General features: G+C 38.9%; 4 protein-coding genes across 4 annotated transcripts; 2 read left to right on the forward strand and 2 right to left on the reverse strand.

The window, feature by feature from the left end:
• Nucleotides 1-174: 174 nt before the first annotated feature.
• Nucleotides 175-1,390, reverse strand: LOC100679824 (INO80 complex subunit E). The gene has a single exon (XM_003424869.5). It carries the CDS (start codon nt 877-879, stop codon nt 331-333), a length of 549 nt encoding a protein of 182 aa, XP_003424917.1. The 5' UTR covers nt 880-1,390; the 3' UTR covers nt 175-330.
• A 6-nt stretch (nt 1,391-1,396) lies between these two features.
• LOC100115780 (protein KIAA0100) lies at nt 1,397-10,452 on the forward strand. Its single transcript, XM_008210740.4, has 20 exons — nt 1,397-1,747; nt 1,834-1,960; nt 2,038-2,229; nt 2,296-2,547; nt 2,636-2,797; nt 2,913-3,125; nt 3,218-3,485; nt 3,569-3,791; nt 3,875-3,993; nt 4,061-4,381; nt 4,468-4,901; nt 4,993-5,651; nt 5,729-6,206; nt 6,389-6,909; nt 6,993-7,438; nt 7,748-7,992; nt 8,066-8,472; nt 8,554-9,203; nt 9,452-9,669; nt 9,759-10,452. Exons 1-20 carry the CDS (start codon nt 1,689-1,691, stop codon nt 10,041-10,043), a joined length of 6,279 nt encoding a protein of 2,092 aa, XP_008208962.1. The 5' UTR covers nt 1,397-1,688; the 3' UTR covers nt 10,044-10,452.
• On the reverse strand, nt 10,321-12,016 carry LOC100113741 (sesquipedalian-1). The gene is made up of 2 exons (XM_001600622.4): nt 11,138-12,016; nt 10,321-11,060 (listed from the first exon to the last, which is right to left on the reverse strand). Exons 1-2 carry the CDS (start codon nt 11,429-11,431, stop codon nt 10,707-10,709), a joined length of 648 nt encoding a protein of 215 aa, XP_001600672.1. The 5' UTR covers nt 11,432-12,016; the 3' UTR covers nt 10,321-10,706.
• A 2-nt stretch (nt 12,017-12,018) lies between these two features.
• On the forward strand, nt 12,019-13,214 carry LOC100115823 (corepressor interacting with RBPJ 1). Its single transcript, XM_031924814.2, has 4 exons — nt 12,019-12,274; nt 12,409-12,503; nt 12,739-12,989; nt 13,075-13,214. Exons 1-4 carry the CDS (start codon nt 12,203-12,205, stop codon nt 13,212-13,214), a joined length of 558 nt encoding a protein of 185 aa, XP_031780674.1. The 5' UTR covers nt 12,019-12,202.
• Nucleotide 13,215: the final 1 nt, after the last annotated feature.

Here is a 13,215-nt window from a genome sequence, read left to right on the forward strand (position 1 = left end):
AAATTTGCATCTGAATATTAGTCTTAAAAAATATAATACAAATTCGTGCTTTTTTTTCTTAAAATCGTAATCAATTGTAATTGGATTTACATTAAATTATTGCTAAGAATTAACTAGAAAAAAGATTAAACAAATGCATGCACAGGTGATTTTGGAAAGAAACACACATATGAATTAATTATTCAATAAGTTAATTTTTTTCTTCACTTTATATTTAATTATCATGAAATGAAAAAATTGATGAGTGTCATATACAAAATGTACAGAATTTTGCTTAATGCCATGTTTTTACATTATACAGTCCTTTTAATACACAGTATTACAAAATTATTATTCTAATTTATCTAGTGATACATCATTGCTAAACATTTCAGTCGGCACAGTCGGGGGTGCCTTTTCAGGTACTAATTCCAGATAATTTTGACGAGATTCAAGGTGTCGTTCAACTTCCTCTGGTGTCATGTGTCCGTCGGAAATTAAGGAAGGTAAAATTTTATCTGTATCCATAGATGCAATATCGCTTGTCTTCATGGATTTCACAATAGGTTTCTTCTTTTTGTGCAATTGTTGTGATTTAACTGCTACTGACATAAAATTTGTTGATTGACCTGTTAGCACCACATCTGATTTCCTTCTTTTAAAAAACTCAACTTTCATGTCTTCTTCTTCAGAAGAATCTGTTTGTTCGTCACTATCACTCAAAGACGCATCAACTCTTTCGTACGGCAATAATCTATCTAACAGAAAACTCTTATCTCTGTTAGCTTTTAATAATTGTCTCTGTGTAGAACGTAAAGCTTCTTGAAAACACTCATTTTCATAAATCAGAAATTTGAGTTTGCGCTTCAAGTCACAATATTGACTCTTGTAATTAGCCATGTAGATAGGATAAATGAGAAATTTTAACTTTCCTGAATATTTTGATACTATTTTTTTTGTTAAAATAGCAGCAACTCTTAAAAATGGAATTAAAATATTTTCTTATTACACTTTACACTGATGTACTCATTTAAACAAAATAAAAAATTTATTTTATACGCAACATATATGCATGCTAATATTTTTATTTTTGTTTGTATAAATTTTGTATAGATTTACGTTTGTTTATACTGTTCATAACCTCAGCACCTTAACAAAAACAAGGCCACATCACAACAATCAGATGCTTTTTCGAAAAGTTTTCTTGCACTCTTGATGCTTAGTATAGGTTTGTAAAGTGGGTGAAGGATTGAATACGGAATAAAAAAGTCACGTCGCATGAAAAACACACGTGTATATGTTGTGGCGGCAAATTATATGTCGCAGGATGACTGCATCACGCAGTTTGTATATGAATATGTCTGCTCATCATATATGCTACAGTACACTCGATCCATACACCTCCTGTTAGTGTGTCAATTGGCAAGAATAATATCGTAGGTTAGGTTAGGAAACTGGAAATCGTTTAGCCTGCCTGTTAAAATTTCAAGCAATAAAATGAGATTTTCCACGAATATTAGGAATAATGAAATGCGTATAGTGCAAAGTTTATATCATAAGACGATACTTGTTTTCTCCAAGATTGAAATCAAATAAAAATGTCAATAAATTTCTCCAAATTGTTAAGTGTTGTGTTACTTGTTTTTGATAAATTATAAGATATGTGATAATTTTTATTTGGAAAACAAGTGTTTGATAAAGTTTTCAAGATGATGGGCTTATTAACGTTTTTAATTATTTGTTTTGTTGTGTATTGCATTTGTACATGGTAAGACATATCCTATAAGAAATATCATATATAATAATATTGTTCCCCATGTTTATGTCTTATTTATGCTTATTTCGTACTGACAGGATTATTCCAAGATTTTTGGCATGGCTTGTAAAAAGAAAATACAAAATAGATTTACAAGTTGGCCATATCTCACTTCCATACTTTATTGTACGAGATGTCAATATTTCTACAAATGGTTTCACAATCGTAAGTTTGATTTTATAATCATTGTGCAAGAAAATTTTGATATTGATAAATTGTGTATACAATGAATTGAATTGTAGGAAATTGAAGAATGTAGTGTACGGAGTAGTCTGTTTAGCAGTGAGGTAGCTAAGCTGCTATCTGTAATGCTACGAGGTGTGCGGGTTAATATAGATGTTCCTGCAGTCTTGGTCAAACATAAAAATCGTTCAAATAAAGTTTTGGATTTTCGAAATACAAAGATTCCATCATTTATAATAACAGTTGTACAAGTAAGCTTTCAAGATTTTCTGATGAAAAATATTTATAATTACTTGTTGTACTTTTTTATTTTATAGTTTTTGGCAATAAACATTGAAAATTTGAGCCTTTTGGCTCTTGGAAGTGGTTGGTTAGGCAATGGCAGTACTGAGACTCTTAGTCTTGATGGCAGTGTTGTACATGGAGCACGAACTCTACTTGGGACTGCAACTATTGTTAATGGAACTATGAAACTGCTCCGTCATGCATCAGATGCATGTTTGGCTCAAATTAATTTTGCAGGTACCATTGAGGGAACTCTAAGAGCCCAAGGAGAATTATCACTTGAGGTATAACTTTTTTCGAATGGGGTAAAAGCAATTCGATATTCTATGTTTTTAATTTTGAAAGGATATTTAAATTGAGTTATTATTTTAGAAACTGTTTATTGGAATTACCCAAACTGAAGGCTCTGGAGGTGTTGGTCTTCTACAATTTCTGAAGGATAGGAAATCATTGGCACCTGAAACCCTGAATTCTACAGCACCTAAGCAATTTAGCGATGATGTTTTAGCCCGATTTGCTCCTATTTTACCAAAGGTTAGTAGCTATCACAATATCAAAATTAGTGTGTTTTAACTAAAATCATATGCAAATTATTGTTTTTATACTTATTTTTACATTAAAAGTATACAATTATTATTCAACATTTCAGAACTTATTAGTGAAGTTAGGTAGTTCTTCTATAATTGCTGGAAGAGAAGATGGTTCTCATTTAGGTTTAGAATGTACAATGAAGAGTCTACAAGTCAATGCAAAATTCCAACCAAGTGGGCCTAATCTTTATTTAGCCTTGAATATGGACGGAATATCTGTTCGTGGAAAGCTTCCAGTATTATCATTACGGTCTCTATCAATAGAATCAAAGGTAATAATTTAAATGCACAATTAATTCAGTATCAAATTCTCGATTTCACACAACAGTAAATGCATTTCTAATACTATTTTCAAAATGTTTAGATGGAAGAGAATATTTTGAAAGTTGCTACACAGTTAAATAATCTATCAATGACTTATGATTATAAGGATTGGGAATCAATTTTGACAAGTAGTGCTGAGGATATTCTTAGGTCCGATGTTAAAACATCATCAAAGAATTCCTTTGCATGGCTACAAGTGCATACCATCACAGAATTATATGAGGGTTCATTATTTATAAAATTACCGGAGGTACAAGAAACGTCCTGTACTGTAACACATGTAAAATTTTGCATGGATAGATTGACAGGTAAATTTGCTTTAATGTTTTTAATTTTAATAAATTTAAAGATATAAACATACTAGCCATAAATTACTTTTGTTTATATTCAGACAATGCTGACGAATGGAATACAAGATTAACTCTTGAATCGCTTTGTTGTGCATTTAATGGCACTAATGCCAATGTATCCGATGCAACTCATAGGTGGGGAAATCCTCTCTCTATTGGAGTGTTTCTTGCAACTACTCGCAAAAATGCTGTAGGAATTGCTATTGACGCCCTCAGAACTGAGTGGAGCTTGGAATTAGCAAAATTTCTCGAACGTGGATTACTGTAATAATATTTTCCAATAGTTTAAATGGAATCTGTTGAATTTCAAAATAAATTTGGTAATCATTGCATTTGGTTTTCACTAGGTATTATAATGAGCGGAAAAAATCCCGAGACTCAAGGCATAGTAGGTTTAACGACGAAACTACACAATTAAATCTTAAAGTTTCCAATTGCAACCTTTTCTTCATTGCAGAGAATGAATGTAGGTATTTTATTTGAAAAATATGCCAGAGAATCGATTTTAAATAATGGCAAACGTTTTATTTCAGTGGCAATCATGGTACGTCTCGATTCGGCAACTTTGGAACGAAGTGTTAAACGCTTCGTCGGTGTAGCGGAAGGAGTTTGTGCAATAACATTGAATAAAAATGAACCAATCGTATGTCAGCATGCACAAGCGTTAAGTCATCCGTTTTTAGCAGTTAGAAAATGCAAGACTGCTATTACGCCTACCGCTATAAACGTTAGTCTAGATGATACCAACTTGGCCTGGAGTCCCAATTTACACTTACGTCTGTTGCAATTATGGATCGAGTCGGCAGACTTCCGGGCTATAGCTTTCCAAAAGAAAATGGTCTCTGTTATGGATGGTAAGTATTATTTTCATGTTTACAAATATATATACACTATTTTGCTTTGTGCATTCTTAATAATTATTCTTGTCTTCGAATGTTAGATAAGACCAAATCAAAGCGGCCTTTGGATATTCTGTGTACCGGTGGAATTTCTTTAACCATTGACATTTCTCCACGTCACTTTTTGGAACTGTCTTCTGATCATTTGAGATGGTCACAAGGAGAATGGCGACTTAATTATCTGCGAGCTGCCTTGGACATGGCTGACATAATCACGATCGAAGGTTTCAAATTGGTCAGAGTTGCGGACAGCGAGGAAGTCAGGTTGGAGCGACAGCATAACGATGGATTCGAATTGGAATGGAATGAAACCTGGGCGTTGAGCATCGATTTGGCGAAGGCCTGTTTCCCGTACGAGCATAAATTTCACGAAGCTATCCAGAGCGAATTATTCAGTTTGCGAAAGTGGCTGAAAGAGATTCATTCGTCTAAATCACCAAAGGAAAAACCGCTACCTTGCGATCTAGTCATAAAAGTAAATATTTCTTAAGATTCGAAATAAATTAATAGTTCAGATCGTCACTTCGATGTTAATTAAACGTGTTCCCATACTACTCTTTTTTTAGATAAAGGAGTGGATATTCGAGGTGAGCGACGATCCATTCGAGGTCCGTCTGCGCGACAATTACGAGCTGTTGGAAGATGAGTACAAGGAAAGTCTGAAACGTCAAAAGATGCTGGACGCCAAAGTCCAAGAACTTTGTCGAGCTCATCTCCTTCTGCCTCAGGGTAAAGTTGAGGAACTGTACACTAGCCTAAACAAAAAGAACGCAGAGATATACGTGCAGCGTTGGAAACAAATGCAGCGTGCAGGCCCAGCGCGCACTCGGCTCTTTGCCTGGACAATGCTTGACCTGGAAATAATCGCTCTGGCCGATCCATCAATTCACGGTCTAGAACGCGCTACGCGCACCATTCAAGAAATGGATTCGGACTCTCCGTGGCCAGATGATGGTCTAGAATTCAACACGCTTTGGGTCAGAGGTATTTCGCTGAAATGTCTCGAGTGGAAACTTCAGCTGAGGGACTTCCCGCAGCCACTGCTTCTGGTCGAGGCTCTGAGTATTTGGGGCAGGTTGGCAGGGGCTGAAGCGCTTGCACCGCCTAGAGCTAGGAGGACTGTGAGGATCGAGGTTGGCGCACCATGGGACGATATCGTCATCGAACGGGGCATGACTTCGCTGAAGTACTATCATGATCTGAACTGGGATATACGGAAATTCAGGTATCAAGTTTACGTGATAGCTAACATGAGCATCCGCGTTTTTACAAATCTATAACTATAATTCTGAAAATTTTCAGATACGCCTTTGGTCCTTGTTGGGAGCCAGTAATAGCTCAGTGCAACTTGAGCTTCGAAAAAATAGTACACCCGTCGCGTGATCCGAGTCCACCGCTGCCTTTCTGGGACAAAATGCGCCTGATACTCCACGGTCGTATAACTTTGTGCGTTAAACAGTTGACAGTTCTGCTGCACGCATCGCTTGACCCGTACAACACGACCGAGGAGATGGAGTTGACCTGGTCTGATCTGGCACTCGACTGGACCCCAGGCAAGATCCTAGTTAAGGGCGATCTGGATGTGTATGTACGCACCGCCAGCAAATACGATGATTGCCGTCTATTGCATTTACCCAATGTAAAGTTGAGCATTAAACTCGCTTGGGTTTGTCTGGGTGACCCACGAGACCATCATGCTGCGCTACCCTGTGCGCCTGACAAGCTCCCCGAGTACACGAGTAACCAACAACATGATTCGTTCCGTGCCTTCAGATCTCAGGTATCTTAAAAGACATTAGATTTTCTGCAAAATTAAGAAAAATATAATGCAATTTACAGAGAAAGTTATTCGTTTGCTCTGTCAGTAGAAATAGTCGTTAATGGTCAGGCGCGGGTACAAATCGATAATCTCTTCATCTTTTGTTCGTTATACGATCTACAATTAGTTTAAATTATTTGCAGAACCTCAACGTAATCCTCGCGCTCGAAACGAAGCCCACGGGTTCTCCAACGGTTACCAGTGCCCCAACAGCGATCCTCTACGGCAGCACACTTCGGTGGTTCGAGAACCTAAAATTCATTCTCTCCGGAGCAACACGTCCGACACGAAAAGGGCCTCTATTTCGTAATATCAGACCTCGTAAGAAGCAACTTAGTCGTCACTACCGCAAGATTCGACTAGCCCTAGGTTTCCATCGCTTCCACGTGAGCTACTGGATGTCCTTCGCGATGCAGCGTGGCTTCGAAGTCACTGGCGGCCGTGTCGCTCTCAGCTCCGAACACAATCTCACTCTGCACCCAATCACCGACGGTCTGATACACCGTCCACGTGCCGAATGGTCTATCGTGTACATGACCTGCGAGCTTAGCGATGCCGAAATTTGGCTTAAGAGCGCATTGCAGGAGGAAGAGGAGAGCGCCTCGCTTAGGCAGCCGGTGCAAAAGTGCTACTGTCTGAGCGTTGCCAGGGTCAGCTATGGAAGGTTTCTAATCATTTTTATGCTTATTCATGTATACTTACAACCGTTTTCCTATTTTTATACCTTTTCATTGCTTTATTTTACAGAGAAGCAGTGGTAGCCGGGATAAGCAACGACACGCCAATCCACCGCCTGGTCGTACACGACCTAAAGGGTGCGTGGACGAAGACGAACCGCGACGTTGCCTTTGCACTTTTCGACTCGTTTATCAAAACACAGCAGCTGAAGAAGAATCTGTCGACGGCGGCGTTGAAAGGTTTTCACCGCGAGAACAGCTTGACGCCCCACAAGAACCGCGTGCGTGCCATGGAGAGCCAGAGCAGTACGCCGACGAGCCAAGTGACGCCGGTATCAGCCTCAAAACAACAGCCTCAGCAGGGTGAAGCCGCCGGTATGCTACAAAGACTCATCGCTGAGGCGGCTAATAAGCCTGTTGCCTTCAGCGACGACATGTCCGTGCAAACCAGGGGTCAACAACTCAGAGGACTCGCTGCTTGTAATCATGATGACGTGCTGCATAAAAATTGGCTGAGTACGTTTGCGCATTTATTATTATTATTATTATTATTATTATTATTATTATTATTATTATTATTATTATTATTATTATTATTATTATTATTATTATTATTATTATTATTATTATTATTATTATTATTATTATTATTATTATTATTATTATTATTATTATTATTATTATTATTAGGTTCTTGTAGGGAACGTCCGACCATACAGGACTCGTTCTACTTGATGCTCTATCTCTCTAAAACTTTATCATAACCTTTGCAAAGCAAAATTGCCGCATTATTTACATACGTCCATTTAATTTTTTTCTTTTCAGTCGCTCTAGTCAACAGTCAAGTATTACTAAAGGGTATTGAAACTAGAGGCTACGTCATTCTGTCGGCAGCCAAAGCGGAAATTCTCCAAAGAGTCCATCGTCCTGTTTGGAAAGAAAGAACTCTCATGTCTAAAACAACTTGGGTCGGCTCTTTAGAATGCATGCAGTACTATGCCACAGTAAATGCAAATATCGATGATAACATTGACGACAACATAATGTGGTTGACATTGGATAATATCCAGGTATTTTTTTTTAAATTAGCTCACTTATAAAAATAGTATTGTAAGTTAAATAAAAATAAATTTATTATTTTAGGAAAAAGACTCTACAGTGATTGCCGGCTTACCGGACGTCCCAGCCCTTGTGGGCTCAGGTCAAAGCGTCGGCGGGGTAGTAAGTCAAACCGTTGGGGGAGGCGGTGGACCCCAGCACCAGTTGCAGCGCATCGTGTCGCGCTGTAAGTGCGAGTTCTTTTACGTAGGCTATGGTCAAGCTCTGGATTCAGGCTCTCTTGACGAAGTACCACCCCCTCCTGGCGAGGACATCAGTCCCTGGGAGCGCAAGGACCTATCGGCCGCTGACGCTTTCACTTTGATGCATCATGACCTTGACGTCTGTACAAATTCGCTGCAATATGCTATGATCCTGGACATCGTTAACAATCTGTTACTGTATGTGGAGCCCAGAAGGAAGGAGGCTTTGGAGCGTTTGCAGCGCATGAGGTTGATGTCGATTCCTTTTATACTGCTTCAATATTCATAGAAAAAAAATGCTGAAAAACTAACGAATGTTTCGTAACGTAGGTTTCAACTTCAATTGCACACTGAGGAGGACCAGAAGCGCCCGATCCAAGAACGTCAGAATATTGTGCGTGGTCTGGTCTCCAAGCTGCGTCGCCTCGAAAAGGAGACATATCTCGTACAGAAAGCCCTGCTTGAGGAATCCAGTCCCGAATTACTAGCTGAAATCGAGCGTTTGGAAGCCCGAGTCTTCGAATGCAAGGAAAAACTAAGCGCCAAGGCGGATGAACTCGATGTGATGCTTAGCTGTTACAAAGAAACGACTGCTCCGGCCGCGGCATCCACGACCCTCAAGGACAAGCCCGCAACGGTGGCCCGTGCGGCTGAAATTTGCTTTAAGCACGCTCAGTGGCGACTTACGGACGCGGATGGACAACTCGGTATCGCAGATCTCATATTGACGAATTTCTTGTATACGAAGACGAGTAAAACCGACGACTCGGTGGATCATCTATTGGAGTTAGGCTACGTGAGGATGACGAATCTGCTGCCCAATCAGGTTTACACAGACGTACTTACACCTACGGAGTTGCAGAATAATATGCCGGTGGATAGGCAAAGGGCGCTTAGAGTATTTTGCAGGGAGAAGGCGCCTGTGGCTGGTATTTCTGTTAAAGAGCATTTTGAGATCAATGTCGTCCCATTGACTATAGGTGAGTTAATTTAATACAAAACGATAGCGCTGTTATCGTATTCGCGCATTTTCGTACGATGAAACATCATTTTTATCAAAACTCCAAAGAGTAGATAACCGTGACTAATATAATACAGACTACAGAACAAGCGTACATAATATTGTAATCGCGATATAAAATATTTACGATCGTGATAAGACATATGATTAAAGGCAAACAACGAAAAAAAAACTTTCCTTTCGATTTCAATTTATATATCTTTTTAGGATTAACGAAGAAATTTTTCAACACGATGTTGAAATTTTGTTTTCCGGAGAGAGATCCTGATGGCATTGAGGAACCACCTGTTCCCCAAAGGGACTCGTCTTTCTATGTACCCATTGAAAGAAGAGAAGATGTAGAGAAAATGAAAGAAAGAGCCGATAAAAATAAGTTATTCATTTACATAAAAATACCGGAAGTACCTGTCCGAGTATCTTACAAGGTATGTATTATTGCTACATCTCACAAAACTGTCTTATGTGAAAAAAGAAAAAACATTTATGACGATAAAATCTCTTAATTCGATTGCAGGGTAACAAAGAAAAGAATTTAGAAGACGTACGAGATTTCGCTCTCGTTATACCGACGTTGGAGTATCACAACGTAACATGGACATGGCTCGATCTTTTATTGGCCATGAAAAGCGACTCGAGACGCGTAATTCTCAGTCAAGCAATCAAGCAAAAGTTGCAAATCAAACCAAGAGGTCCACAAGAGGAGGTGACTCCTCAAGAAGAAGATAAAGCTCGACTTCTGCTTGGAGCTAGGCATCTGCCGGGTGATGCGAGAAAAAAAAGCGTCTTTAAATTTAAATAAGTAAATTGTTTGCAAATTTTAAGATTGACTTATGCGATAGTGACATGACTGAACTCGATTTTTAGAGGACTTGTAACAAAATTTGACTCTTCGACTTTCAATAGAGTATGCGAATCCGTTATTTTTATAAAAATATATTTCTATATCCTTGTACGTTTGTAAGAGTTTTGGCAATATCTGTTTGACCGAGACTCGCTTATTTAAAAATTGTATTATATGTATACAGGTTGTCAGGAGTGTAGAAGGTAGAGGCTTCATTCGTATTAATTAGACGGTATTTGGATTCAAGTGAATTTAATTATGTATTTTTTTACAGTTCCGCATTAACTTTATTTTAACACAGCTGGCTGTTTAATTGATTATTTCGTTACACTAAATACAATAGAAAATAAAGATTTTTAAAATACTATCATGTAATCAATATAATTTCATTTATCATAATACCTTGGCAAGCCATGAAAGGTCTGTATATTAATTTAAATCATCGTAGAAGCAAGTTTATATCAATATCAACACTTGGAAAATTGAAGCCAGTCAAGTCTTCCATTAAATACAATAAATAAATGGACCTTAACTAAGTAGCACTAAAATATGACAGTCATGAAAAAATAATTATCTTAGAGAGTCGTTGTTAACGGTTTAGATATGTACAAAGTTTTATGGTCACAGAATTATCAATGGGGCTTCTGAATTTCTCTTGGCGTGCCTCCATTTATTGAGATCAGCTAGGATTTTCCTTCCATACATGTTGTGAATATCTTTAAAGGACACTTTAGTTCTAGGTATATTTTCTGTTCTACCTGGTGCTGACCTAACGCTCTGGGATCTGTGATGTGACTCTGGCCTATTAAATGGATTATGCCGCTGCCTAGGCGGCGGTTTGGGTAATTCTGCAGGTGGAGTGACTGTAGTTTCCTCCTCAGCAGCATCTAATTGCCTCTGCAATTCTGCAACCATCAATTTCATGTAGTCATAGCTAGCACAGGCCAAGGCTTTCATCCACTGCTCCATTGACTCCTGCAATAAAATAAATAATTAATTCTTCATAAATTATTCACGCATACAATTGACTATACATATAATTAGATGCCCACCTGAGATTCAGCTCCAAGAATGTAACTTCTGTTATTAGGCCCATGAAAGACAATTTTAAATCCGAACTGCTCCTCGTCTTCAGCCAGCTCTATTGTACAGCCCTCAAGCACTATCATACCCACAGGTTCTTTGTCCCCTCGACGATCAAAGTAAAATAGAATGTTCCCTTTAAGCACAAACCATCTTCTCTGGTATCCTCTATTCACCTCTCCTCGTTTGTTGAGCCAACCCTCGCGATCCACCGGCGTCGATGACGTCGCAAAGGCTATCATATTCTTCTCGTTGCACTTCATTTTTCTGTTCGGATGCTTATCTCGCGCGCTAGCCACTTCACTCGCGCCCTGAGGCAAGTCCGAATTATACCACGTAGACAGGGTGGGCGGATCTGCGAATAATATCTGCGCAAAGGTCACGACCGCTAGAGCCAACGTCTAGCCAGCGACATGTCTATTTCACTCACAGCTTTAGCCTGACCGAGTGGATCAGAAGCATCTCGATTAGATTATTGTTCGAGAATAACGTATCAGTCTATCGGATGTTCACGAAATGATTCATGGACCACTGCAGACACCTGGGGCAGGTTATGTTTATACACCGACTTGCAATGGTGCTCAATATTTTTCTTTCTTTTTTTCTTTTAACTGCAGCACCAAAAACACTAAACTTTCTCTCGACCGGTCCTTGACAACAAAATTAGCAAAAACGGCTCTGGAATACCTAATCTGTTTCTGAGCGATAAAGTTTACGACCTTTAGAACAGTGAAATGCTACCTGTAAACACTGCAGTAGAAAGAAATCGCGAAGCCAAAATATATATAGCGATCTCGGCACAGCTGCAGCTGTGAGCTGATGTGAGGTGAGGCGTATATTTTTGTATAAGTATAGCTGCCCCACCGCTTGACCGCCGTATACTCGTATAGTCACGTGAGCTCGGAGAAAAGAGTCGCAAAGTGGGGAGTTGTTTTTGGACCGACCGAGTAGTCGTACGTACGCCATCCGTCGAAAAACTGTCAGTCGGATTTCTCCTCCAAATCTTAATCGTGAATCCGCAATAAAGTGCCAAGATGGGAAAGGGCTTTAATAACTACATGTGCAAGAAATTCTTTCATCCGGCCTCCAGGGATAATCTCAAGCGAGTGAGTATCGTCGATACGCCGTACGTGTACCATAGACGCAAACGCGCCGTGCGCCTAAGTATCGTTTCGCAGAGGTTGATGGCTTATGGATTTTTGGATAATGTCGCTAAATTACGGGATTTGTATCTTTGCAGGTATGGATGGCCGAGCAGCAGGCCGAGGCCTACAAGAAAAAGCAGGAGGAATTGCGTATGCAGTATGAGAAAGAGCAAGATCTTCACAATAACAAGTGCGTAGTACTCTCACCGTTTTGAGGTTATGACTATTTTGCTCCATTTTGGCAGACAGAATATATAGCGTGTATTGACTATTGATTGTTATTTCGCGTTTATAATATCTGCATTTATCAAAGAATTTAGTCTCCCGTGCTTTGGGCCCTGATAAACTTGTTTGAAGCCTAAATCTTCAAAACTCCATAGTTTAGTGAATATTTGCAAAAATTAATAACTGATTGTATTTTTCAGAGCTTTACTGAGCAAAGAAAGTAAGGACAAACTCAGTGTGAATTTTATGTACGAGCCTCCTCCAGGAGCAAAGAAAGAAAGAGAAAAAGAAGACAACGAGCCTGAATATAAATTTGAGTGGCAGCGTAAATATAATGCACCTAGAGAAAGCTATTGTAAGGGTGACAGTGAAATCAGAGATCAGCCGTTTGGTATTCAAGTGAGAAATGTACGTTGTATAAAGTGTCACAAATGGGGTCACATCAATACGGGTAAAATATGTTTTGAATTATTAAATCATTATATTATATGATGATGATAAACAGAATCTAATCAATTTTGTCATGGAAATTTCAGACAAGGAGTGTCCTTTATACAGTCAAGCAATGAGTGTTGTGTTAGCTAATAACAATGGAGCAGAAGAACCACAACCCGCACCTGATGCATTGAAACTAGTTCAACAAATGAGGGATGATGGACTAGCATTAAAAAAGTAAA

This window comes from Nasonia vitripennis, chromosome 2, assembly GCF_009193385.2.
Source record: "Nasonia vitripennis strain AsymCx chromosome 2, Nvit_psr_1.1, whole genome shotgun sequence".
In the NCBI taxonomy this organism is placed as follows: Eukaryota; Metazoa; Arthropoda; class Insecta; order Hymenoptera; family Pteromalidae; genus Nasonia; species Nasonia vitripennis.

What these genes read in the sequence shown, in the direction of transcription:
- LOC100679824 (XM_003424869.5), bottom strand. Translation starts at nt 879, where the DNA reads ATGGCTAATTACAAGAGTCAATATTGTGACTTGAAGCGCAAACTCAAA.
- LOC100115780 (XM_008210740.4), top strand. Translation starts at nt 1,689, where the DNA reads ATGATGGGCTTATTAACGTTTTTAATTATTTGTTTTGTTGTGTATTGC. An exon ending in TCCGTGCCTTCAGATCTCAG is followed by an intron (nt 6,207 to 6,388) that starts GTATCTTAAAAG and finishes AATTATTTGCAG; the next exon opens with AACCTCAACGTAATCCTCGC. An exon ending in GCCAGGGTCAGCTATGGAAG is followed by an intron (nt 6,910 to 6,992) that starts GTTTCTAATCAT and finishes TTTATTTTACAG; the next exon opens with AGAAGCAGTGGTAGCCGGGA.
- LOC100113741 (XM_001600622.4), bottom strand. Translation starts at nt 11,431, where the DNA reads ATGAAGTGCAACGAGAAGAATATGATAGCCTTTGCGACGTCATCGACG. An exon ending in TTCTTGGAGCTGAATCTCAG is followed by an intron (nt 11,061 to 11,137) that starts GTGGGCATCTAA and finishes ATTTTATTGCAG; the next exon opens with GAGTCAATGGAGCAGTGGAT.
- LOC100115823 (XM_031924814.2), top strand. Translation starts at nt 12,203, where the DNA reads ATGGGAAAGGGCTTTAATAACTACATGTGCAAGAAATTCTTTCATCCG. An exon ending in CAAGATCTTCACAATAACAA is followed by an intron (nt 12,504 to 12,738) that starts GTGCGTAGTACT and finishes TGTATTTTTCAG; the next exon opens with AGCTTTACTGAGCAAAGAAA. An exon ending in ATGGGGTCACATCAATACGG is followed by an intron (nt 12,990 to 13,074) that starts GTAAAATATGTT and finishes TGGAAATTTCAG; the next exon opens with ACAAGGAGTGTCCTTTATAC.